At 46.7% G+C, this 27,023-nt stretch overlaps 1 protein-coding gene across 1 annotated transcript in view; it reads left to right on the top strand.

The window, feature by feature from the left end:
- The window catches only part of Acin1 (apoptotic chromatin condensation inducer 1), a 45,547-nt gene extending 18,617 nt beyond the window's left edge, over nt 1-26,930 (top strand). The window contains 15 exon segments of the mRNA XM_041634202.1: nt 2,328-2,416; nt 4,419-5,687; nt 6,231-6,443; nt 8,436-8,551; nt 17,319-17,460; nt 20,916-20,958; nt 22,130-22,263; nt 22,358-22,510; nt 23,225-23,363; nt 23,650-23,795; nt 24,067-24,174; nt 24,293-24,400; nt 24,588-24,912; nt 25,026-25,126; nt 26,038-26,930. Coding sequence (XP_041490136.1) covers nt 2,328-2,416; nt 4,419-5,687; nt 6,231-6,443; nt 8,436-8,551; nt 17,319-17,460; nt 20,916-20,958; nt 22,130-22,263; nt 22,358-22,510; nt 23,225-23,363; nt 23,650-23,795; nt 24,067-24,174; nt 24,293-24,400; nt 24,588-24,912; nt 25,026-25,126; nt 26,038-26,358 — 3,407 coding nt within the window. The 3' untranslated portion in view covers nt 26,359-26,930.
- The last annotated feature ends 93 nt before the right edge of the window (nt 26,931-27,023 follow it).

Raw genomic sequence — 27,023 nt, 5'->3', positions numbered from 1 at the left:
TAGCTTGAATTAATTGTCAATGGACATCTTTTATTTTTTAATCCCTGGGAGCTTTGGCTCAGGTCTTTGCCACTTGGCTAACTGAGCGTTCCACACTGCTGAGCTGTGTCCCTGACTTCTTTTCTTACTCATTTCTTGAGTTTATGATTATACAGATTGACTGGTATATTTACTCATAATAGATTGATCAAACCTAGCAGTAGAGCTAGCACAGCTCACACATATAAATTGTAGCATGCAGTAATCCAAGACAAAAGGATCCAAGCTAGCTTTGGCTACATAGCAGTACCTCATCTCAAGCCGAAAGAAGGGGTATAGTATTTAATATTGGTAGTAAACAAGAATTTTCCAGTTCATGCTTTTTATATGTATAGATACTTTTGTGTGCCTTGCGCATCTCTTAAATGCCTGGTGCCCAGGATGGCCAGGAGAGGGTTTCAGACCTCCTGAAATTGGAGTTACGGATGAGTGTAACCCACCATGCAGGTGTCGGAAATAAAACCCAGGTCCTCTGAAAGAGCAGCAAGAGCTCTTAACTGCTGAGTCCAGCCCCTGCAGTGCTTGTTACACATGCACAAGGTTCTGAGTTCAAGAGCTCTTAACTGCTGAGTCCAGCCCCTGCAGTGCTTGTTACACATGCACAAGGTTCTGAGTTCAAGAGCTCTTAACTGCTGAGTCCAGCCCCTGCAGTGCTTGTTACACATGCACAAGGTTCTGAGTTCAAGAGCTCTTAACTGCTGAGTCCAGCCCCTGCAGTGCTTGTTACACATGCACAAGGTTCTGAGTTCAAGAGCTCTTAACTGCTGAGTCCAGCCCCTGCAGTGCTTGTTACACATGCACAAGGTTCTGAGTTCAAGAGCTCTTAACTGCTGAGTCCAGCCCCCTGCAGTGCTTGTTACACATGCACAAGGTTCTGAGTTTTCTTTTTTTTTTTTTTTTTTTTTTTTTTAAACATTTATTTACTTATTTATTATGCATACAATATTCTGTCTGTGTGTATGCCTGAAGGCCACAAGAGGGCACCAGACCTAATTACAGATGGTTGTGAGCCACCATGTGGTTGCTGGGAATTGAACTCAGAACCTTTGGAAGAGCAGGCAATGCTCTTAACCACTGAGCCATCTCTCCAGCCCCGGTTCTGAGTTTTCTTTCCCAGTGTTTTGGGTAAGGGGTTACTAATAAATAATGGTACTAGGCAAGCTTTCCAAGAGTGATAGTAGGGAGTGGAGAGGCACCTATGCAGTTCAGAGCACTGGCTGATCTTGCAGAGGACCTAGGCTTGATTCTTGGCACCTGCATGGTGTATCACAACCATCTGGAACTTTGGTTCTAGGGAATCTGATGTCTTCTCTGGCCTCTAAAGACACAAGAGGAAAACTTGCACACATGTGCAAGCAAAACATATGCATAAAATAATTTTTTAAGTGGATACAAAGCAATGAAGACTTCCTGGTTTTATGGGTGTTTTTGTTTTTGGGTTTTTTTTTGTTTGTTTGTTTTTGTTTTTCGAGACAGGGTTTCTCTGTAGCTTTGGTGCCTGTCCTGGAACTAGCTCTTGTAGACCAGGCTGGCCTCGAACTCCCAGGAGATCCGCCTGCCTCTGCCTCCCGAGTGCTGGGATTAAAGGCGTGCGCCACCACCGCCCGGCCAGGTTTTATGTTTTTGAGACAGCCTCGCACTGTAGTCCAGGACAACCTGGGAACTCAACAAGTAGCAACTTGTGCTGGCCTTGAACTCATGGCAATTCTCCTGCCTCAACCTCTAGAGGGCTGACATTGTATGTGTAAATGACCATTCCAGGCCTCAGAGTGGTAAACTCTCAAGTTCTGCTTCAGAATACCAAAAGACATTATAGAAATAGGTGCATTTTATATTTCTGTTCCCCTGCTGGACACTTTAAAGTTCCTGGAAGTTACTTTAACTTCTGAGTCATTTGCGGTCTTAAACATCCCTAAACATACAGTTATTAAAAGAACCCCTGGGGGCTGGAGAGATGGCTCAGCGGTTAAGAGCATTGCCTGCTCTTCCAAAGGTCCTGAGTTCAATTCCTGGCAACTACATGGTGGCTCACAACCATCTGTAATGAGGTCTGGTGCCCTCTTCCGACCTGCAGACATACACACAGACAGACTATTGTATACATAATAAATAAATAAATAAATAAATAAATAAATAAATAGAGCGCCCCTGGGACTTGTGTAGTCGTGAGCCTGTATGTGGAAATGTATTCATGAACAGCTTGTAGGTAATGATTGATTGGATTTTAGAAAGTTATAAATCAGGGTTTTCAGATCATGAATGTAACTTGATTTTCTTTCATTTGGTAGGAAAGAGCTCCTCTTTTTCTGAAGAAAAGGGTGAATCTGATGATGAGAAAACAAGAAAAGGAGAAAGACGATCATCCAGGGTTAGACAGGTAATCCAGTCCCGCAGTGTTCTGGCTTCGTCGGCCATCACAGACTGTCTCTGGATCGCTGTGGAGCCATCTTTCTCACGCTGCTCTTGACATTTTGTTATTTAGATGTGCTCTGGCCTTCAGACTTCTGAGAAAATGCATACATTTTTAACTTTTTTTTCCTTTTTTTTTTGAGACAGAGTCTCACTGGATCCTGCTGTTTTAATTTTCCCGAGTGCTGGAGTTACAGACAACAGTTTACCATGCATGCCTGATGTGAACGTAGTAATATATGGTTTTTCAAAACGTAAATGTGAGGGCTCAATGAATAAAGTTGCCTGATAGCCAGGCGGTGGTGGGGCACACCTTTAATCCCAGCACTCGGGAGGCAGAGGCAGGCGGATCTCTGTGAGTTCGAGACCAGCCTGGTCTACAAGAGCTAGTTCCAGGACAGGAACCAAAACCACAGAGAAACCCTGTCTCAAAAAAAAAAAAAAGTTGTCTGATAACCTGATCTCAGTCTCTCAGACCCTCATAGTAGAAAGAGAATACCAATGCCCATGTAGTTGTCCTCTTTAGCTCCATGTATATATACAATAGTCTGTCTGTATGTCTGCCTGCAGGCCAGAAGAGAGCATCAGATCTCATTTCAGATGGTTGTGAGCCACCATGTGGTTGCTGGGAATTGAACTCAGGACCTTTGGAAGAGCAGCCACTGCTCTTAACCGCTGAGCCATCTCTCCAGCCCAATAATGTAATTTTTTTAAAAAAAAAATTTAAAAATTAAATATTGAAAATTACTAGGCTAGGCTATATTCTTAAATGTATAATAAGACAAGATATGGCATAATTAAAACTATATGACTACATTAATAATAGCTAATAGAGCAGTTGAAAAATATGTGAAATAATGTTAAGGAAGAACAGTGGGGAAGTGCAACCACACTGTGATTGACTGCAAAGGTAGGACAGTGGAAGGCAGTGACACACTGGTATTTTTGGCACTTGAGAATTCAGATGGTCTGAATTTGAGACCATCCTGGGTAACATAATGAGGACCTATCTCAGAAGAGAGAGAAAAAGGAGGGTGAGAAGCAAGATGTGGTGTTGCAGCTCAAAGCAAAGAAAAGAGAAGAATATCTGTGTGATAGGTCTTGAATAACAATAGAGTAGTTCTTCCCTTGCTTTCTGGATGTTCCATCCACTTGCGAAAAGCATAAAAGAGTCTTGAGTCTGGAGAGAAATGTCCCAGTGGTTGTTCTTGCAGGGGACCTGGGTTCAGATCCCAGCACACCAATTGTGGCTCACAACCATCCTTATCTCCAGTTCTAGGGGATCAGACACCCTCTTGTGACCTCCTCCAGTACTGAGCACATACACGGTGTAACTATATACATATGAGCAAAATATTCATACACATAAAATAAACCTTTAAAAAAATTTAAGGCTAGGGACACATGGTGGTGTCACATACCTTTGATTCCAGCACTTGGGAAACAGAAGCAATTTGATCTCTGTGAGTTCAAGGCTGGTCTACAGAATGAGTTCCTGGACAATGAAAGCTACACTTAAAAACATGTCTCAAAAAAATACCAAAAAGAATTATAAAGCTTGGGCTGGCGAGACGGCTTAGCAGTTAAAGCCCTGTGTGCTCTTCCAGAGGATTTGAGTTCTAGCACCGTTATCCACGTGGTAGCTCTGATGCCCTCTGACAGCACTTGTGCTCACACAGATAATACACATTTACATAGATAATAAAGTAAATCTTTTTAAAGTACATAAAAAGCAAACCAGAAGCAGCTCTAATGATGTGCTCCTTTTGTTTCCTCTGCTTTGATTCTCTGAGGAACCCATGTCAGCAGTGGTTGCTGAAGGTGTGTCCTCATTTCTCTCCCCTAAGAATACCTTAAGAGATGCTCTTTTTAGGGTTGGAGAGATGACTGCTTAGGGGTTAAGAGGTGCTTATTTTCCTCATTCATTATGAATGAGTATATTTGAAACCATTGTATATCTTCTCTTTCAGGCAAGAGCAGCTAAACTCTCTGAGTGCAGCCAGGCTGCAGAGGAAGAAGAGGATCAAGAAACACCATCTAGAAACCTGAGGGTCAGAGTAGATCGAAATTTAAAAATAGAGGAGGAAGAAGAGGAGGAGGAAGAAGATGATGATGATGACGATGAAGAGGAAGAAGAGGTAGATGAGGGACAGAAATCTAGAGAGGCAGAGGCACCAATCCTGAAACGGTTTGAGGATGAAGAGGGAGAAGAGATTCCTAGAGCAAAACCAGAAAAGGTGGTAGAAGAGAAACTCCAATTCATAACATCCCAGGAAAATGATGGGTTAGAGAAAGGAGGGCGAGTTACAAGATCCCAGGAAGAAGCTAGAAGAAGTCACCTGGCCAGACAACAGCAAGAGAAAGACACAGAAGTAGTTTCTCCCTTTCAGGAAGCAAATGAGGTAAAGTCTTCACAAGGCTTGGAGGAACGATCACAGTCTCCTTCCCCGCCTCCGCTCACCGAAGACCTAGAGAAGACCCCTATTGTGCCAGAGCAGACAGCCAGTGAAGAGGAAACTCCTCCACCACTACTTACCAAGGAAGCGTCATCTCCTCCAACTCATATACAACTCCAGGACGAGGAAGAGATAGAGCCAGTGGAAGGTCCAGCACCCCCTGTCCTCATTCAGTTATCGCCTCGTAATACAGATCCTGAAAGTCGGGAGCTGATAATGTCTCCACATCCTGTCCATCTGGTAAGAGGCCTGTCTCCTTTGTCCAGTATTCCAGACACCAAAGCAGAATCTCCAGCAGAGAGAATGCCAGCTGAGAGTGTCCTGCCTCTGGCTCAGAAAAGCTCACTGTCTGAATACTCAGCCCAGAAAGGTCTTGAAACTGAACCTGAAAAATCTGCTCACCCCCTCCCTCCAGCTATAGAGGAATTAGTACCCACCAAAGGGACCACTGAGGAGCCTGTGAAAAAGCAGTCTTCGGAACAGAAGGGGGACAGAAGAGCGCCCCCCACTCTCTTCCCAGACCATGATTTGAAACAATCAGCCGACTCGTCCTCTAGCCGGTCCTCTTCACCTTCATCCTCCAGCTCTAGGTCCAGATCTCACTCACCTGACAGTTCAGCCTCCCACCCACAGTCATCTCCAAGATCTAAACAGAGAGATGTATCCCAAGCTCGAGTTCACGCCAGCCCTCATGATAGACCCAAGATGGGCTCCAGGTCAACATCAGAGTCCAGGTCACGGTCCAGATCCCGTTCCCGTTCAGCATCAAGCAGCAGCAGAAAGGTGAGTGTGGAGAATCCTGTCTCCTCTCTACTAGTTTTGAAACCCAGAATAACGTAACGATTTCTAACAAGAATAGAAAGTCCTTGTTTAGCCTCCACTGTTTACTTCCCCTTCGTTACAGAGTCAGTACATTGGTCCTTGGGTTCTCTGGTCATTCTGAACCCCTTGGATTACAAAGCATGTTGCATACACTGCTTTTTCATTAGTCCCTGAATGGAACTTAGTAAATTTGTTGAATAAGTAGTTGGACACTGTTCACTTATATGACAGTAGACACACGAGACAAAAAGATCTAGAGGAAGACCAAGTATTTGTAACCCATAATTGTATTAGCTCTTGGGAGGAAGAGGCTAATAGATCAGTAGTTAAAGGTCATCCTGGGCTACATATCAAATTCAATGCCTGTTTGGGCTACTTAAGTCTCTTTATCAAAAAAATAAATAAAAAAGATTCATAGTATATATGGATTGGGTGAGCAAAAGTTGGAAAAGTCAGTGAATCATTCATTCATACTCATCTCCCCATTTCATTTTGTGCTTTTAGTCTCTGAGCCCTGGAGTCTCCAGAGACAGCAACACCAGCTACACTGAAACCAAAGATCCCTCTTGTGGTCAGGAAGCTCCACCAGTGCCACAGCTGCAGGTCCTTGAACCAAAGGAGAAGACTCCCACGTCCTCAGCCTCTGTCCGGGGGAGGCATCTGAGCCAGACTGAGCCAGAGCAAAAGCGTGTGATCCAGAAGTTACAGCCTGAGCAGGTAGGCTGCTCCCGCCCCTTAGGCTGCATTGCCCCGTTGTTCAGTGTTTTTGAAACGGTCCTGTCTTAGCCTCCCAGGTGCTGAGATTACAGGTGTGTGCCAATGCTGGACAAGAGTCAAGAAATGCAGAGGGTCGAGGATGCTTCTTAATTTTGTTTTTTGGGTTGTTTGTTTTTTTGTTAGCTTGGTGGGCAGGGTAGCATGTGTGCCATGGATCATGTGGAAGTCAGAGGACGAGCTTGGTTCTTCCATCATGTGGTTTTAGGGATGAAGCTCAGGTCCTTGGCAGCTGAGTCATCTCACTGACCTTGTTTAATATTTGTTTTAATGTGAGTGAGTATTTGCCTGAATGAATGTATTTGAACTACAAGAATACAGAGAGATGAAGGCATCTAGTCCCCTGGAACTACAGCTAAGGATGATTGTGAGCTGCGTGTAGGTGCTGGGAAATGAATGCTCGTTCTCTGCAAGAGCTCAAGAGCTGCAAGCGTTTTATCTCTTCAGCTCCCCTGACTTTGCCTTGCCCTTTTTTCTTAACATAGTTATTTTATGTGCATGTGGGTATACACACCATATTGTGTACATAGACCTTCTTAACTCCTTGGTTAGCCAAAGCTCTGTGTAAAGTTTAGCAGTGGAGTTTTCATCTCTAGGTTTCTTCCTCAGGACTCTTCCATTTATCTGCCCCAAAAAGGAGGCCTATTTTTGATTATTTCAAAAAAAGAATTTTCTCCTTTAATCCCAGCACTAAGAAGTTAGAGGCAGGTGGATCTCTCGGAGTTCAAGGCCAGCCTGGTGTACCTAGTGAGTTCCAAGACAGTCAGAGCTGCATAATAGAGGGACCCTGTCTCTTGTGGCTTTTGGGAGGGTTTTTTTTGTTTACAGTTTTCCCTGAGACAGGGTTTCTCTGTGTAACCCAAACTCAGGTCCACCTGCCTCTGCCTCCCAAGTGCTGGGAATAAAGATCTACACCACCACCACCCAGCTGAGAGACCCTGTCTCAAAAAAAGGGCTCTGGGGTACCGAGGATTGGAAGTATTTGCTCAGTGGTAGGTAGAGTGCATGCTTAGCAAGCAGGGAGCCTTAAGTTTAATCCCAAGTACCTCATCCTTAATCTAATAAAATGACTGCTAGAATAGAATGTCTGTCTGTCTGTCTCTTTCTTTATTGTTGTTGCAGTGTTGGGGATGGAACTTGGGCCTCATATATGTTAACTATTTCTCCAGCCCCTATAGAAAGCCTTTCCTAGTATTAACTATAGAGCCCCTAACCTTACACATACTAGGAAAGTAGTAGTATTGATCTATGTCCCTCAGACTTGTTTTTGCGTTTTAAGACAGGGTTTTGCTATGTAGGTCGTACCTTGCAGTCTTCATGCCTTAGCCTTCTGAGTGTTGAGGAAACAGGTCTCAGCCACTGGCCCAGCTAGAAAGTCTTGAAGTGCCTACCTTTAGCCAGGCATGGTGGCTCATATCTTCAATCCCAGCACTCAGGAGGCAGAAACATGTGGGTGTCTGGGAGTTGCAAAGCTAGCCTGGTCTACCTAGTGAGTTCCAAGCCAGCCAGAGCTACAAAATGAGAACTTGAATCAAATAAAACAATTTTAGGGGCAGTGGTGATGCATACCTTTAACACCAGCACTAGGGAAGCAGAAGCAGTCAGATCTCTGAGTTCAAGGCCAGTCTGGTCCAAAGAAAGAATTCTAGGACAGCCAGGGCTATGCAGAGAACCCCTGTCTCAGGAAGACGAGGGAGGAGGAAGAAAAAAGGCGTCGACTTTGGGCAGTGGTGGTGCACGCCTTTAATCCCAGTACTTGGGAGGGAGAGGCAGGTGTTTTTGTGAGTTCAAGGTAAAATAACAAAGACCAGCCGTATATGAATGTCTGTCCTACCTGTACTATGTGTGTCCTGTCCTGTCTTACTAACTCCGGGTTAAAGAAAAGGAACCTAGCAGTATTAAATTCTTTGCTTTGTTTTTGCTCTCCATTAACAGGGGAGCCCAAAGAAGTGTGAAGCTGGAGAGGCAGAGCCACCAGCTGCCACACAGCCTCAAACCTCAGAGACTCAGATCTCTCATCTACCAGAATCAGAAAGGATTCTTCACACTGTGTAAGTAAGGATATAACAAGGAACATCAAGTGTGGGACCATTCTTTACGCACGAGGGTTTCTCTGACTCAGCAGTCCTGGTTTTCTTTTAAACACACAGGCAGAGTTTTAATGGACAGAGGCCAGACTTTAATTTCACCATAGTAGGACCTCAACTTGCAGAACATTAAAGTGGTTTGGAAAATAGTGATCCAGGATTAGAACACATCTGGGACCTTTGAGCTGAAATAGGTGGCTCCTTTTAACAGTTAGGTACCTGAGTGTAACAACAGAATGGGGGATTAATGCATCCTAACTCCGCGTCCTAATCACATTCACCAGGCTCTTCCATCTGAGCCTGAGATCCCAGTATGATAAAGAAGGCTCTTAGAGCTAGAAATGGCAGTTTGTACCTGTAATCCCATTTTTCAAGTTAGGCGAAAGAGGACTAAACTCCAGTGGTCCCATGGCATATTTGACAGCAGCTAGATGAAATGCTGTTTAAAAATAAATAAATAGGCACACATAATGCTCAGGGGGATGAGACAGGAGAATTGTGACAAGTTTGAATTCAGACTGCTTGACATAGTGAGTTCCAGGCCAGTGCTTGAATAGCAAGTTTTGTCTATAGACTGGGCATAATGGCACATGCCTTTAATCTCAGACTCAAGAGGCAGAGATAGGCAGATTACTGAGTTGGGGGTTAGTCTGATCTATATAAGAAATTATGGGACAGCTAGGGTGACATAGAAAGACCTTGTCTCAAAAAAAAAAAAAAAGTTGCACAAATCTTGGCATGGTGGCACAAGCATTTGGAGACTGAGGCAGGAAGATTGTGAGTTTAGGGCCAACTTGGATCACATAACAATACCCTGCCTCATAAAGCAAAGCCAAAAAGAAGACTAGCCACGTGAGCATGGCTTTCCCTCATCTCTGCCTGTCACTTCGGTGATCAGCCTGTACCAGTCGGTGTTTTTGTTTTTTTTTTTAAATATTTATTTATTTATTATGTATACAATATTCTGTCTGCGTGTATTCCTACAGGCCAGAAGAGGGCACCAGACCTCATTACAGATGGTTGTGAGCCACCATGTGGTTGCTGGGAATTGAACTCAGGACCTTTGGAAGAGCAGGCAATGTTCTTAACCGCTGAGCCATCTCTCCAGCCCACCAGTCGGTGTTTTAAGAGCACAGCACAGCAAATAGGAGGCCCTCTCAAGACACTGTTCTTAGAGTTAATGTGAGCTTTTTAGCACTTAACTTGTAAAAGAAATATCCGTGTCTCATTAATTTTGTAGTTAAATAGATAATCATTATTCTGGGCTTTGTATTGTAAATTAAGTTATTGAAGCAAGACAGGTGTCGTGTGCACACCCCAGTGTTCTCCTATAATCCCGGTATTGGGGAGGCTGAGGTAGAACAATTGAAAGGTCAAGGCTAGCCTGGGATAAGTACCGATTCTCTGCCTCACGAAAGAAAAGGAAAGAAAAGAGGCATGGTGGAACACACTCTGGAGGTGGAAGCAGGAGGATCAGATGTCATTCTTGGCTTCATAGTAAGTTTCAAGGCCAGCCTGCTATGGTGAGAAATTCCGTCTCTAAATATTTACGTATGTATTTATTTACTTACTCGCTCACTCAGAATTCCTGGCATCAGCATCTCAAATTCTCATGAAAAATGAAGTATTAAAATAGTAAAATTGCTTAACTTTTAAACATCAGGAATTCTGGATTGTTTTTGAAAATGTCCTATATATAAGGTTTGATCATTTACACACTTAAGAGAGCTTCCAACACTCTCTAGTTTGGAGGGGGGAAGGCAAGTGGTATGCTAATCTCAGTTCCTGTGACTAATGATAGTTTTGTTCTCTGCTGTTGTAGCTTTGCTACATTTTTGCTCATATTCTTGCCTCTGCTGCCATCTTGTGGCCCTTTTTTTAAATTCAGAAACCAGAAACTCCTTTTAAAAAGGTTTAGTTTTTCTGTTGTGAGACGGGGTTCATCATCCTTTGGGAAAGGGTTTTTCTTCTAGGTCCATAAAAATGAAACTTGTAGGACTCTGGAAGGTATTCAGAGCCCCAGTTTACACCGTCTGTGACAAAGTGGGGCAGAATTTCCTTTGTATGTCACTCAGTCGTAATATGGTCTTGCCCATTCCGTGAAGGTGCACATGAGCAGTTTGAAAGTGCTTGTTCCCCCCTTGAAGAACTGCTTACTGTGCATGTGGGAAAGTAGCATCTGCAGAGCTCCTTGCACACCTTTAAATATCTGCAAGGTCCTAGGTAAAGAGAGGCTTTTTTGTTGTTTGAGAAATGCCTTTATTTCTGGATTTGATTTTTCCATTCCATTGCAGAGCACATGAAGCTTGGAGTTATATGCAGAGTTTTTTCACTGCCTTGAGGTGATTTTGACCTTCATTTTATGGCTAAGATAATCCAGTTGTATTAATTCTGACAGGGTAGATGACTTGGGCAAATGGAATTGTCTGTTGTCTGGATCTGTGGTAGGCAGTCTGTTCAACAACCTGACAAAAAGATGGGTCCACAGGCTGAAGCCCTACACTGTTCTGACCTAGAATTTGGTGAATAAATTTTGTAGGTTTCCTACATTTCAACTGATTGATTGGCAGCACTCCTGATCTTAGCAGCCTGATGTTCTAGAACCGCCCTTGCCAACTTAGAAAGTGGGTTCTTTTAAAAATATTAAGTAGCAGCCGGGCGGTGGTGGCGCACGCCTTTAATCCCAGCACTCGGGAGGCAGAGGCAGGTGGATCTCTGTGAGTTCGAGGCCAGCCTGGTCTACAAGAGCTAGTTCCAGGACAGGAACCAAAAAGCTACGGAAAAACCCTGTCTCGAAAATCCAAAAAAAAGAAAAAAAATATTAAGTAGCAAAGAGCATTGGTGACTTAACTCTTGGTTTTCCTTTTGTCTCAACATCATATGACTACAAAAAAAAAAACAGTAAAGTGTTAGGCAAAGATTAGAATTTACTTGAAGGACCATTCTTACTCCTGTTGGTTAAACCTGTTTGATTCCGACTGTATGGGAGGTAGTCTAACTGTAAGAAGTGAGCCAGGTGTTATGGCACACCCTTTAGGCCCAGCATGCAGAGGTGGGAGAGGGGCAGGTGTTCCTGTGTGAGTATGAGGACAGCCTGGTCTACGCAGAGAGCTCCAGGGCATCCTATCTATAAGACAGAGTAGTGGTAGAGTGGTAGTGGTGTCGTTTTTCCTTCCTCAGGGCAAGGATTTGGGAGTCCTTGGTCCAAATTTGTTCAAGCTGTGTTCAAGCTTACTGTGGATCCCTGCCTGTCTCCTCTCCTGTTCCCAGTACAACTTTACAGGTCAGAAACATTTGTTCAAGAGCTAACATAAGGGGGAGAGAGAGAAAGATGCCTTTTGTCTAAAAAAGATGGGAGTTTCAAGGATTCCTTGTTTTCTGAAAATAGTATCTTACGAATTCTTGGATCCCATAAAATTTATCAAAGGAAACAGAAGGGACTAGAGAGATGAATCAGAGGTTAAGAGCACTGGCTGCTCTTGTAGAGGACCCAGGTTTGTTCTTAGACACATGGTGATGCATGACCGTCTGTAAATCCAGGGTTTCAGTGCCCCCTTCACACTCAGTGCACATACATACTTGCAGGCATAACACTTATACACATAAAATAATGAGTCTTGGCCGGGCGGTGGTGGCGCATGCCTTTAATCCCAGCATTCGAGAGGCAGAGGCAGGCGCATCTCTGTGAGTTCGCGGCCAGCCTGGTCTACAAGAACTAGGACAGGAACCAAAAAAGCTACGGAGAAACCCTGTCTCGAAAATCAAAAAATAATAATAATAATAATGAGTCTATTTCTTTTTCTTTCATTTTTTGAGGTTATAATTACATCATTTCTCCCTTCCCTTTTCTCTCTCTGAATCTCCCATATACCCTTCCTTGCTCTCTTTCAAATTCATGGCCTCGCCGGGCAGTGGTGGCGCCCGCCTTTAATCCCAGCACTTGGGAGCCAGAGGCAGGCGGATCTCTGTCAGTTCAAAGCCAGCCTGGTCTACGAGAGCTAGTTCCAGGACAGGCTCCAAAGCCACAGAGACACCCTGTTTCGGAAAAAAAAATTCACGGCCTCTTCTCTCATAAATTGTTGTTACATGCATTTATGTATGTATGTGTGTGGATAGAAATAGAAGGAACAAATCTTAGCTGAGTGGTGGTGACTCACACCTTAATCCGTATACTCAGGAGGCAGAGGCAGGCCAATCTCTGTGAGTTCAAGATCAGCCTGGTCTATAGAGTAAGTTCTGGGACAGCTAGGGCTACACAAAGAAACCCTGTCTCAAAAAACATACATACATACATACAACAAACAAACATACATATACATAATGTATATATGTATAAAAGTTCCAGTGGCAACCTAGATGTAATGGTGCATACCTTTAATCCCAGCATCAGAAAGGAGTAGAGGCTAGAAGTCTCTCTGAGTTCAGGGCCTACATAGCTAATTCCATTGTTAGGATCAAAGGCATGCACCACCACGGCCCAATGAGAGACCCAGGTTTTTGTTTTTGTTTTGTTTGTTTTTTTCAAGATAGGGTTTCTCAGTGTCTTAGCCCGACTGTCCTGGAACTCAATTTGTAGACCAGGCTGGCCTTGAACTCACAGGGATCCCCCTGCCTCTGCCTCCTGAAAGAGACCCTGTTTTAATGAATAATGTAGAAGAGGGAAGTGATTCCCAACTAACCTCTTGGCTCCACATGCAGCCTCACACAGGTACATACATATGTGCATGAAACCCACCCCTCACACATACATGAAGAAACAGAACAAAGTTTTTTAAATCAACAAATATTTATGAAGTATCCCTTTTTTACTATCATTACACTGTAATTAAGAAGTACTTCTGCTGGGCGGTGGTGCACACTTTTAATCCCAGGCAGGTGGGTCTCTGTGAGTTCGAGGCTAGCCTGTACTACAAGAGCTAGTTCCAGAACAAAGCCACAGAGAAACCCTGGAGGGTTTTGTTTTGGTTTTTTTGTTTGTTTGTTTGTTTGTTTTTTAAGATTTATTCACTATATATGCAGTATTCTGCCTGCGTGTGTGCCTGCAAGCCAGAAGAGGGAGCCACCATGTGATTGCCGGGAATTGAACTCAGGATCTCTGGGAGAACAGCCAGTGCTCTTACCCTCTAGCCATCTCTCCAGCCCCTATATATGGATATTTGTGTTGGGCCCTGAGCTAGGGGCCAAGGTGCACTGTCCATACCTCTGAGAAACTTTGCAGGGTGGAGATAGATGGCCAATAACTTAATTATTATTATTCAGAGTGATAAAGGTATTGTCAAAACCAATCATCCCATCACTAAATGTTTTAACATCAGAGAAAGTATCTACCCTTTGAATTAAGAAAAAAAAAGCTTGAGATGTGGTACCTCCAGTGACTGCCACCTCTACCTGTGTTTCCTACATAGTCTTATCTAGATTTGCAACATCAGCCAAGCCAGACCCCACAGAGCTCACACTGTCCCTGAGGTGGGTATTATTAGCAACACTTACAGAAGATAGGAGAAATTTGTGAATTTGGCCACTCTCACAGTTTGTAAAAGGTCTGAGATTCCTGGGTTCCCTTTTTTTTTTTTTTTAAACCCCATCCAGGATCTTGCCTTACCTTCTGAACAGGGGATCTCTGTGTAAAAGGGAACTTTTAAAGTAATGGATAAGCATCATTTCAGCATGCATTGTTTTGGCAGTAAGTTTAGGATTTTAAACAGCACGGAGACAGTTCCATTCCTATCTAAAAGCCCTGATCACACACCTTTAATCCCAGAACTCTGGAGTCAGAGGCAGGCTGGTCTCTGAGTTCAGGGTGCGTGCGCGCACACATACACACTCCTTCCTCCAGAACTTACAGACAAGTTCTGAGAAGCTCTTCTGGTGCTACAATTCTGTCTGCCATCAGGGAGAGAAGTTAAGTGCATATCAATTGGCAAATGATCTTGTCGAGTCTCTTCAGTGTTGCTTTGCTATTACGGAGTGGATGCTTTTTGTTTGTTGTTGCTGTTTTGTGATGGGCTAATCAAACCTTTAACAATCCTCCTGCACCTGTCTCTCAAGTCCTGGGGTTGTAGTTTTGAACCACCGAGTCTGGCAGGAATGCATCTTTTGTTCAGGTCTGCTTCCGACTTCATAGTTAATCTGTGAAGATTCCCATCATTACTGGCTTTGGGTGTCTCCCAGTTTCATTGTGCTCAGCTAATCTCATCCTCCCTTGTCCAAGTGACACCTCTCACCTCCAGTGTCTTGTCTGCTTCGGAAGCCTTCCAGCTTTAGCAGTGCAAGGCCTCCAGGCCTTAAGAGTTGTAGGCAATTTCAGGGCCAAGCAGCCTTGTTAAAGACTGGGAACACGCATCTGTTATCCCTCCGAGACACCCATCCTTTTCTCTTTTGGAGAAGGAGCTCTCCCAGGTTTATCCACTTTCCTTCGCCATTCATTTGAAACAGACAGGTTACCTGTAGTCACTGTGGGGGTGAGCAGCATGGGAGCTCTCTAGCTTGGAGAGTGATGGGCACATGAAGAAAAAAATGTGTCTCAATGTTCTGAGGGCAGAATAGAAACTTTGGTCATCTTTTAAAAATCTTTCCACTTTGGCTTTATCTTTTTTCTTTTAATCATTTCTCATTCCCAACTCTGCTGTTTGACTTCACTTAATCTATGTCTTACATCAGGCAGCTGTAACTGTGTGTTCTCCACCTGGCCCCTTCTTTGCCCTCTGGGAAGTCTGGGAGAAAGCACCCTGGCCCCGTTAGCACTAGAAGTCTCTCCGTAGCTGTGGTAACCTGAGAAAAGAAGGGAAAAGGCCTAGCTTCTCGAGCCAGTTGACTCCCTGTGGCCTGCCAGAGGATAAGAACCTTGCTCACTCAGCTCCCTCCCTCTTTCCCCTCCCCTGCTGCATCAGGGCCCTCCCCCATCCGCACACACGGGCTGCTGGGTAAGTGGCAAGATGGCTCCCCTGCATGTCTCCGGCTGATCGCTGCCGCTTCGCCAATACAATAGAACCAGCTACAACCAGCAGCCTGGTCCTCTTCCTCCTCTTCTTCCACAGAGACCCATCCGGCCGAACTCGGGGTTTGCCGTGAGGACTTAAACGCTTATCTCTTAAAAGCCAGATCTATTTTAGCCTCCCCGCTCCACCACCACCACCTCCCCTTCCATTTACCATTTTTTTGGATCCCCAGTTGCTGCATCTTGATTTTCTCTCTCTGGATCGGGTGGCTGGGAAGCGGTGGTGGGATCTCGGGGCAAGGAAGGTGGTTTGTTTGGTTTGGGGTTTTGTTTTTTGTTTTAATTTTTTTAGGATTTTTTTTTTGTTTGGTTTTTGTTATTTCTTCCATTCCAGAAAGGGATAAACAGCACTTCCAGGGGGAGAAAAAAAATCATGTTATCAGACAGCAAAGAAGGGTGAGAGCCTCGCATCCCCATGTGTCCTTCCCCACCTCCAGCCCGCCTGCCTCCCTAGCTTCCTCATGGCTTTCACTGTCTTTCATTTTGATCTGTTTTCAGGCATTCCGCTTTCTCCCTTTGTCCTTCCTGCTTGGTTTCTAATTGGCCCCAGTTGCCCTCTCCAAGAAATAGGTCGTTTGTTTTGGTTTGGCTTTTGATAAGCCTTTCTTCAAGATTTAAGCGGACAAATCACGTGTTTCTGTGGGGGCCTGTTAGCTGGGGGCCCAATCCTGACTTCCCCCTCCCCCTCAGTTTTGCATCTCTCCCTGCCTACCCTAGGGAGGCTTTTCTGACCCCTTGTATGTCAGACAGCCTGTTGGGAACGCTGGATTTTCCGGTACTAGTTACTGACCTGGGGAGGTTTGGTTTTCCTTCTCTGTCACTTGGGCCCCTGACCATCCACATTTGATTTTTGTTTTTTTAAATCTAGTAGTGGGGCAGGGGAAATTAGAAGTTAGGGATGGTGATGGAAAGGTAGGAAGGTATTTTATCTAATGGAATTTCTGGATTTCTTTGTCTGAAGTGGGTGCTAACTTGTGGGAGAGTGGGTTCCATGTTTGGGGGGAGGGGAGGAGATGTACTGACCTGGGAGGACTGCTCTTTTTATCTCTTGGAAGTTGGAATGAGGGAGTGGGAGAGACTGGGGAAGAGTCAAATGTAAGAACAGTTTACTGTGAGCAGGTAAAATTGAAAGCTGACTCTTCCAGCGTCCATACTTGCTCAGCAGTTTCAGGGTTCCCAGGGTTTGTGCTTCCCAACCCTGCACTCTCCTTGTAGCCCCTTGCCCTTCTCTGTACCTGGTGTCTCCAGATCATGTGGACTATGGAGGCACTTGCTTATTAGACCGTTGATTTAACACAAGGCCAGGATCATTTGCTACAGCCATGCCTTTGTAGTAAAGGAACCAGGTTTCCTTTAGATTCTTATGTAAAGGTGCCTGTGACTAGGGGATAGGGAGACCACAGGCCGATGGACAAGTCGAAGTAACTTTTGAAGGACTTTTTAAAGGAAGATGTTTGTTTTGGGCAAGAAAACTGTGGAGTTAGTGCCTGAAAACTCTTGGGTCCTGGGTGTCCACATGAAGAGAGCAGTGTTGTCCCATTTGGGTACTAGGTGGCCATGATCGGTCACTGTAATCCGTGCTTTTTCCCCAAGGGAAATATTCCCACTTTCCTGTGCTGGCCAAGTTCTAGTGGCAGCTATTCCAATCCCACCCAAGTAAGGAGACACTGAGATTTTATAGCCAAAGCTAACATCTTGCTCTCTCTTCCCCTTCAACCTCTTTCATCCTGTCAGTGAAGAGAAGGAGGAAGTGGCCATGGACACAAGTGAAAACAGACCTGAAAATGAGGTTCCAGAGCCTCCTATGCCTATTGCAGACCAAGTCAGCAGTGATGACCGCCCAGAGGGCAGTGCTGAAGAAGAGGAGAAGAAAGAGGTAACTAGCCAAGCCACCTGATGGAGAGGGTGGGCAGAACGTGGGCCTAGGGAGACTAGACCATCCTAGTGATCCCTCTTACACAGTGGGGTGACTTCAGAGGGGACAAGGCAGGGCCTTGGATCAGGAGAATTCGCTGGTTTATCTAGGGATACCCCTTGTGATGGGGACAGGGCTGTTTGATTTCCTTTTCCTACGTGGGAAGTAGTGCAGACCAGACTCATAATTTGCAGATCTGTTAATGGTCCTTTTTTCTGAAGCCCAGGCACAGCTTTTCCTGCTGCTGAAGCTCACGTGAAGCTAACTCCTTGAGCTTTCCCTCCCTTTTAAAGGCTTGATGGCACTCAACGCCACCTAGTGGCCTTTGGTGGCTCTTACCAGATCAACCATGCGGAGGAATTTTTTGTTGCTCTTCTGCCCCCTAGTGGTCTCATTACAGAGGTACACTTCTTATAAGCCAGCACTGGGGTGATCCATAAGGCTCCTCTGTCTCCTTTTTTGTGTGTGTATATTACCTTTTTTCCTGTACCCAATTCAAGGGGTTTCCCACATTGGAGCCAGCGAAGTCTTCTTGGCTCTTAAAGAGATAGAATTAGCTGGGTTTGGGAGTGGTATTATTGTAGGGTGGGAGGGGCTGTTGTGTGTGTAGCCTTTCTCTGGTGTGTGTTGCGGGGGTGGGGGCCGGTGAAAGTGATTTGATGTGCAGAATATTATTTATTACAAGGTCCTTCTTCCCCGTAAAACTTTGTCCAAGTACCTCATGTACGGTAATCCGCCCGTAAAATATAACCCTGCCCAACTGGCCAATCGCTGATGCCGCCTCTACCTCTGGACCCACCCGCTGCTACTGAGCCGCCCAATCAGAGCCGAGTCTGCTATCCAGGTGTCTTGGCCAGAGGGGGCATGTGTATGGGCTCCTGTGATGGGCCCCTTTGCCTCCCTGTCTTGCTTACGTCAGGGGGCTAAGAAGAGCACTGTTGTGGAGAGACTTGTATTGAGAAAACAAAAGCATTTGGAAAGGGGTGGACTTGAATCATCTCCCTACTTGGGACACCCCAAGAAGAGTTTGTGCCAGTGCTGGGGCGCCTGCCCACATGCCCTTACCTATCAAAGACTGTGGGTTGCCTTGTTTGCGACAGACTGTTGGGTTCCCATCTAGGGACCAAGAAACCTAAGAGAGGCAGTGTTGTGATCACAGTGCCGTGCTGTAAACACTGAGTGAGACCCATGGCTTAAGCTGTGCCGACTAGGAACCCTGCAGAGAAGTCTAGGGTCTGTACCCCAGGGATTTAAAGCTGATGACAGCCCAACCCATGTGTCACCACTTGCTCATCAAATGGACTTTCTTATGGTCCCTGTTGTCCATGGTGAAGGGCAGCAGCATGTTGGTTGCTCCAACTTCTCCATCCCTGGAGGCAGGGACTCATTCATCCACCTGCCTGGAACCACTGTCTCAGCTGGAGTCCCTGAGGAGATGCCAACCACAACCCAGAAGACACATATTCCGATCTTTCTGCCGAATGTGTTCCAGGTCCTGGGGAAGTTCATCTACTACTGCCCCAGGCTACCTTCATCAGAGGCTTCATGATCCTCCTCGGTGAAAGGACCCCTCCCCGGTTACATTCAGAGGAGGAAGGGACTTTGGAGTCATCATCTGGATTCCAAGTATTGGGTGGTGGTATTTGCTGCAGCTTGCCACTGGTGGACTAGGGTCCTGCCTGCCTCATAAAAGGCAAGGAGCATTCCTGCTACTCACAGGCCATCTCATCAGGGACTGCAAGATGATGCCCTACAGGGCCAGGACTGATGTTCTGTCCCCATTCCCCCCTCTGCCCCTCGCTGAGTCTGGCCATCGCCAGTGAACTGTCTTGACATCTTGGAAACTGGGCAGCGTTCCCCCACACGTTTCCCTCCCGCCTCCCCTGCGCCCCTGGGAGGACTCTGGCAATGCCGCGCTGACTACCACGCCGTGCGCCCACCTTTTTTGCCAACCCAACCCCCCACCAATTGCACAACGCCTAGCAGGGAGGGCTCATTCTGATTGGACCGGCGGTTGACTAGATACAGTACACAGTGAGGTGCGATTGGCTGAACTGAAGATCCCAGGTGTGAGATGGTACCTGGAACATTTGTCATATCCTAGTTTATCCTTTATTTTCTACTTCCTCTCTACTTTGTTGTTTTCATTTCTTTTATTTCTCTGATTTTTTTTGTTGGGTTTATTTATTTGGTTCGTGTTTTTATTGTTTTAATTGACTCCCCCCCCCCCCCTTTTTCTCACTAACTTACCCATCATGAGCAACCCAGCTAGGGGTCAGGATGGCCCTTAACAGAGACCAAGGAGACTTGGTTAGATGACACAGGCGGGGCTGGGGGTGGGTGGGGAAGGATAAGAGGGTTCTGCCCTACCCTTTAGAAGGGTGGGTGGTAGGGAGGGTAGTCTTAGTTTTTCCAGAAATAAGCACCTAAATCTAAAAGTTTGTTGCCGCCCCCCCCCCCCAATACTTTGTTCTGTCTGTATTATTACTCCCACTGAGTGTCTGGGAAGAGACTTGCCCAAATCTGTCTCTTGGGTTGATTTTGGTTTTGACCCTTGGCCAGAGCCCCTGAGGTTTGAACCCTATATGAAGGGTAGCATTAAGGCTCTGCTGGAGTAGGGGTGGTGGCTAGAGGTGCTGAGGCTTCCCCTGGGGCTGCCTGCCCTTTACCAAAACCTCCTTACCCAGGAGATAGTTTTCAGTTCTCTGCTAGCTGTTGACTCTGGAGCTTCATCTTCAGTGAATCTAGTGTAGTGCTCTCCATGATGGGGTTGGTCTGGGTGTTTTGCAAGCACCCCACATCCTGTTAAGATGTCAGACTGTGCGTCTGGGAGTAAAGGAAAGTTTAAGTTGCCATCTCGAGCTGATTCTTTTGTATCTTTCACATTAGCAAGGAAGGACCTGAGAGGACCCAGGCACCAGGTCTGGGTGTAGCTCATTGGGTTTTGATATCCTCATCCATTAGATCCTGTTGAAGAGGGAGAGAGCTGGGCATGGTGGCTCATGCCTGTAATCCCAGCGCTTGGGAGGCTGCGGCAGAAGGACTGCCACAAGTTTGAAGCCAGCCTAGGCTACATAGTGAGACTCTGTCTCAGAAAAAAAAAAAACAAAGGTGAATTAAGTAGCTGGGAGGTTGACTTCCTTTCTAGCTTATTTCTGGTAAAGCTAATACGCTGGTGTGAGGTCAAATAGACGAGTTTCCCTGTAATGTTTGGTTTTAAGTTTTCCTCTAACTCGCATTGATTCTGCTTCGTTTTTTGCCGTTTGCTGCTTCTGTTTTGGTCTCTATCTGTTGGTGTCTCTTTCTCTCTGTCTCTGTGTGTCTTTGGCATTTATGCTAAGATTGCCCATTTAACCTCCTCCCCCCTCTCTGTGGGGTATCTCTCTCTCTCTCTCTTCCTTATCTTCTCCATACAGAGTTCGATGCCCAAATCCTTCAAGAGGAAAATCTCCGTTGTCTGTAAGTCTAGCTCCAAATCCCTGGCAAAAGTTATAAAAACTGCTCACAGACTAATAGAATCCCAGTTCTTCCCAATAGCATTCTTGGTAGGGGGCAGTTCTCCCCTATCCCCTCCACCTAGTGAGTCTTTGCCTCCCCTACACATGTAGGTTTCTTTTTTCCCCTTTGAGCCAATCCTGTTGTTTCTCCAGTTACCTGTGGGTGTGGGTGTGTTACTGAGGGTTGACCCAGGACCTTGCCCGAGCTAGACAAGCAGACCACACCGGTTTCCTCAGCTCCAGCCACGTTTAGGGAGAGTGCTGTGCCTCAGATGGTTTCCAATCTATGCTCTTCTTTGTACTGATTTTTTTTTTATTTTATTTATTTATTTATTTTGGTTTTTTGAGACAGGGTTTCTCTGTGGCTTTGGAGCCTGTCCTGGAACTAGCTCTTGTAGACCAGGCTGGTCTCGAACTCACAGAGATCCGCCTGCCTCTGCCTCCCAAGTGCTGGGGTTAAAGGCGTGTGCCACCATCGCCCGGCTCTTTGTACTGATTTTTGAGACAAGGTCTTTGCTACATAGACCAGGCTGGCCGCAAACTGAATTCTGCCACATCCTCTCAGGTAGCTGGGATTATTACAGGCATGTGCTGCCACACCCAGCTCTTAGAGGAATATTGTTCTTTCAGGTATCTGACCTTGAATTTGTAGTTAGACTCCCAAAAATGCTTACCATGTTATACTTTAAATGACTGCTTCTTACAGTCATTTTAACTGTCTCCCACTGAGGAACTCGGGTGGTTGGCCTGGAATTTGCTGTATAGACCAGGCTAGTTTTGAATTCACAGATAGTCCTCTACATTTTTAAGTGATGGGATCAAAGGTTTTTACCATCATTTCCGCCCACACACCTATTGGAGAACTTCATTAGATGGTCATAGAAGGTCATATAGTCTTGCAGTGTACTCGTGTCCCTGGGTTCCGCCAGCTAGGTGCCCCCTTTGCTTCTGACAGACAAATAGTTTCCATCTATGAGGAAGAAACAACATCGTCCTTCCTTAGTTCCTTATTGCCCTCCCCCACCCCATCCTCCCAAAAAGAGAGTATTTTCTTAACTTTAAGTGTTATGGTTTGAGCTAGCAGGGAGCCTGAGGCCATCTAACTGTTGGGTTCTATTATTTCTTGGGGACAGCAGCTACCAAGGGTGTGCAAGCCGGAAACAGTGACACAGAGGGGGGCCAGCCTGGTCGAAAGCGCCGTTGGGGAGCCAGCACCGCCACCACCCAGAAGAAACCTTCCATCAGCATCACTACCGAGTCACTCAAGGTGAGGTGGGGGGCAGGGAAGGGGGTGCAATATGTTCAGGTGGGGATAGACATGGGCCCAGTGTAACGGGGTGGCGGGGCTGTCTGTGTCCCAGAGCCTCATCCCCGACATCAAACCCCTGGCGGGGCAGGAGGCTGTTGTGGATCTTCATGCTGACGACTCCCGGATCTCTGAGGACGAGACAGAGCGGAATGGTGACGATGGAACCCACGACAAAGGACTGAAAATATGCCGAACTGTCACTCAGGTAAAAGTACTGCACCCTAGCATCGGGAGTGAGGCAGTGGGTAAGAGCAGACGGCTGAGGGCTGGGTTCAGATGCAGAGGACAACCGTACCAGTTCAGATACAGAGGATAACCGTACCAGTTCAGATACAGAGGACAACCGTACCAGTTCATTACTCTTGTTTGAGCAGCTTGCGCCTCAGTACCAGAATTGAAACTAAAGCCTCAAATAGTACTTTAACATCTTCCCTCATGCAGAAAACAAGGTCCAGGCCAGCAGGATTGTTCAGTGAGTAGGTAAAGGGCCTACTGGGAAGCATGACTGCACTCCTCAGGACCCATGTAATAGAAATCAATCAGCTCGGAAAGTTGTTCTGACTTCCACAGGGACCATTGCCTCTGTGCATGTAGGCACACAAGTAGTTAAATGTTGTTTGTTTTTGTTTCAATAAAAGTTTTTTAGCCAGGTATAGTGGCACATGGCTTTATTTCCAGGAAGGCAGAGGCAAGCAGGTCTCTGAATTCAGAGCCAGCCTGATGCACACATGGATCTCTAGGGGAGCCAGGACTTCATAGGCCCTGCCTTAAACCAAGAGTTGGGAGTCACCAAGAATAATGCCCCACAGTAGACGGGATGTGTGAAGTTGATGCCACTGCTGTCTCTGTGGGAGCCAGAGTCTGAAGAGAATGTGCCAGTGTGGTGACCGACCGCCTCTGTTTCCTCCTGTCTATATAGGTAGTGCCTGCAGAGGGCCAGGAGAATGGGCAGAGGGAAGAGGAAGAAGAAAAGGAGCCTGAAGCAGAGCCCCCTGTACCTCCCCAGGTGTCAGTAGAGGTGGCCTTGCCTCCACCTGTGGAACATGAAGTGAAGAAAGGTGGGTGAGGTGTCTGAATTCTCTGAGGACCACATAGGAACCATTTGGGCATTTGGTGCCTTCTGCCTTACATGTCAAAGGTTTTCTGTACCTGGCATCTCCCAGGTACTGCTTGGAACTGGGTTTGAGTCATCTGATGTTCAAGTCTCCACACTAAGGAGACCGGTCTGCCCTTGCAAGTTGGCACATCTGGATGGGAGAGTGGCTGCTGAGTAGAGAATGAAAGGAGGGGAGCTGTGAGCAGCAGGGCTGACTCCTGAGAACTGCTCTTGGGCTCTCTTTTCAGTAACGTTAGGAGAGACCTTAACCCGGAGGTCCATTAGCCAGCAGAAGTCTGGAGTTTCCATTACAATTGATGACCCAGTCCGGACTGCCCAGGTGCCCTCCCCACCCAGGGGCAAGATCAGTAACATTGTTCATATCTCCAACTTGGTAAGTCATTGTTCCTTATTGTGGGCTCCTTTCCTTTAGGGTTATCACACTGGGTAGGAGCTAGAGAGAGCCTCGGCAATTGCGAGCCTAATGCTCTCCAAGTTCTCAGCGTCCACATGTGAGTGCTGTGACCCAGGCCCGGGTCCTCTGGAAAGGAAGCCAGTGCTCATAACCACTGGTCATCTCTCCAGCCCTGCTCTGGATACTTAGTGCTGGATGTATAGGTGTGCTGCCTTCCTTAAGACCTTGAAAAGTTCATTTTCATTGGCAGGTTCGTCCCTTCACTTTAGGCCAGCTGAAGGAGTTACTGGGGCGGACAGGAACTTTAGTAGAAGAGGCCTTCTGGATTGACAAGATCAAATCTCATTGCTTTGTAACGGTGAGCAAAGAGGCTGACTCTTCAGTTTGTGGCGTGTACTTTTGTGAGCAGTTTGGGCACTGTAGCAAGTGGAGAGGACTAAAAGATACATCATGCCTCTCTGCTTCTTCCTTACCAGTACTCAACAGTAGAGGAAGCCGTTGCTACCCGCACAGCTCTTCATGGGGTCAAGTGGCCCCAGTCCAACCCCAAATTCCTTTGTGCTGACTATGCTGAGCAAGACGAGGTGAGAAACTTGAGGAAAAGGAGGGAATGGGCAGAGGCAGCCATATTGGGTGGATTCTGAGGCCTTCAGCAAACCTGCAGTCACTAACACTGTGGTTTTTTCCTCTCTTTGTATTCCTGGTACCTGGACTCCTTCATTGGAAACGGTTTAACCTCTGTCTTGACTGTCCTTGTCCCTCTGCCCACAGCTGGACTATCACCGGGGACTCCTGGTTGATCGGCCTTCTGAAACGAAGACAGAGGATCAGGGAGCACCAAGGCCCCTGCACCCCCCACCTCCACCCCCAGTCCAGCCACCACCCCACCCCCGGGCAGAGCAACGGGAGCAGGAACGAGCTGTGCGGGAGCAGTGGGCAGAACGGGAGCGAGAAATGGAACGTCGGGAGAGAACTCGGTCTGAGCGAGAATGGGATCGGGACAAAGTTCGAGAGGGTCCCCGCTCCCGATCACGGTCCCGTGACCGCCGCCGCAAAGAGCGTGCAAAATCTAAAGAAAAGAAGAGTGAGAAGAAAGGTACTTAGCGGGGTAGGGTGTTCGTGTCTCCTCCTGGTTAGAGGGACAGGGACCCAGGTGGGTGGGGTCGGAGGGTTTTATGCGTCTGATGGTGATGATTTCCTCCCACACAGAAAAGGCTCAGGAGGAGCCACCTGCCAAGTTGCTGGATGACCTTTTTCGTAAGACTAAGGCAGCTCCCTGCATCTATTGGCTCCCACTGACTGAAAGCCAGGTGAGTGGTCGCCTTTGTTGAGCAGTGGCAAAGCTAGAAGTGGTTGCTGTGCCCAGGGGATGAGTAGGCCCTGGCATTGATGTGGGGAGGGTGGACATGAGTGAAGCTGCAGAAAGCTGACCTTAAGAAACAGCCACTGCCGAACTCTGAGTTCGGGGCCAGCCTAGAACACAAGAGCTAGCTCCAGGACAGGCTCCAGGGCTACACAAGGAATCCCTGTTTGGGAGAGAGAGGGGAGAGGAGAGAGAGACAATATGAGGATGAAGAGAGCGAGCCACTAAGGGTGCTGTAGGGAAAGTGAAGGTGGCCACTTGTGGGTGTCAAGAAGCTGGCTGTGTTACCCACACTTCTTGGAACTTAATTGATTAGCTGAGAAATGCATGTTTTATAAAGTCTTCTTTATACAAGTCTTTTCTGCTTTCTTCAGTATCTAGAATTGCTCTCCATGAGACTTAAAGCATTCTGTTAGTGTGTGTATGTTGGAAGGGGGTGTGGTGGTGGTCAGAAGACAATTTTGTGGGATTGGTTCTCCTTCTACCTTTATGGGTTTCAGGGGTGAACTCCATTGTCAGGCTTTAACAAGGACTTTAATACAGTGAGCTGTCTTGCTGACCCCTTACTGTGAATTAAAATTTGGGAGAATTTTTGGGCTTAATGCTACTCAGATTTGTTTGCATCTAGACTGATGGAAGCTAGGGAAATACCAAAGAGCACATGGATGGTGCTGGCCCCACATGGATGGGGAGGTTGTGCACAGCCCATCCCCCATGCCTGCTCTTTTCCTATTTAACAGCAAAACTGACAGTGACCCTGAACTAGGAATTCAGGTACTGGGGCAATATACACAAAGTGGGACCAGTTCAGACAGGACTATGATGCACTTTGTCTCTGCCCTTTCTGCCTGACTACAGATTGTTCAGAAGGAGGCAGAGCAGGCTGAACGGGCCAAGGAGCGGGAGAAGCGGCGAAAGGAACGAGAGGAAGAAGAACAGAAGGAGCGGGAGAAGGAAGCTGAGCGGGAACGGAACCGACAGCTAGAACGGGAGAAGCGAAGAGAGCACAGCAGGGAAAGAGAAAGGGACAGGGAGCGAGAGAGGGATAGGGGTGACCGAGATCGGGATAGGGAACGAGAGCGAGACCGAGGCAGAGAGAGGGATCGCAGAGACACCAAGCGCCACAGCAGAAGCCGGAGTCGAAGTACACCTGTACGGGACCGGGGTGGGCGCCGCTAGCTGAGAAAAACTAGGAGAGCTGCAGGTACCTGCCACTCTGCCCGGGGAGGTTAAAGGCCACAGAGGGATAGGTACAATCACCACCACCCTGGAACCAAGGGTCTCACACCATTGCTCAGTGCTGAACTATAACTGCCACCCATCCCCACATACCAAATGGAGCAGTGGCAATCTCTCCCCAACCTATCTCTTGGAACTTAGCCCTCTCCTTTCTTCCCATTAAGTGTTGAGAGGGAAGAGCTAGGTTATGGAGGGAAGGGTTTGGCCAGAAATGGGAATAGCCAAGTGCCCCAGACCTTTTATTTTCCCTCCGTTCTGCTTTCCACCTCCCTTGGGTACTCAAGCACAGCCTCTTGGGAACAGCCGGGGCCGGGACTGGGTCACCTATGAGCTGAATCAGCCTCCTCCTGAGTCCCAGGGCCCCTGCAGTTGCCAGTCTCTGTTGCTCTGCAGCCTCTTGCCCTCTGGTTCCACTTTATATCCACCTTTTCCTTTTGTTCAATTTTTATTTTTATTTTTTTTTTTATTAAATGATGTGGTCTATGGAAAATAAAAATCTGACTTAGTTTTAACTAGTGTTTGAGTGCCTTTCCTTGGGGTCTGGGTGAAAGGGGTTGAATGGCTCTGAGCATGCTGGGCTTCTGCATTCTTCTGGAGCAGCCGCC

Source organism: Microtus oregoni, unplaced genomic scaffold (genome assembly GCF_018167655.1).
Source record: "Microtus oregoni isolate MIOR12 unplaced genomic scaffold, Mior012 000045F_ref0000178, whole genome shotgun sequence".
NCBI lineage: Eukaryota > Metazoa > Chordata > Mammalia > Rodentia > Cricetidae > Microtus > Microtus oregoni.
The sequence above is the reverse complement of the archived record's forward strand: the minus strand, read 5'-3'. Positions and strand labels throughout refer to the sequence as shown.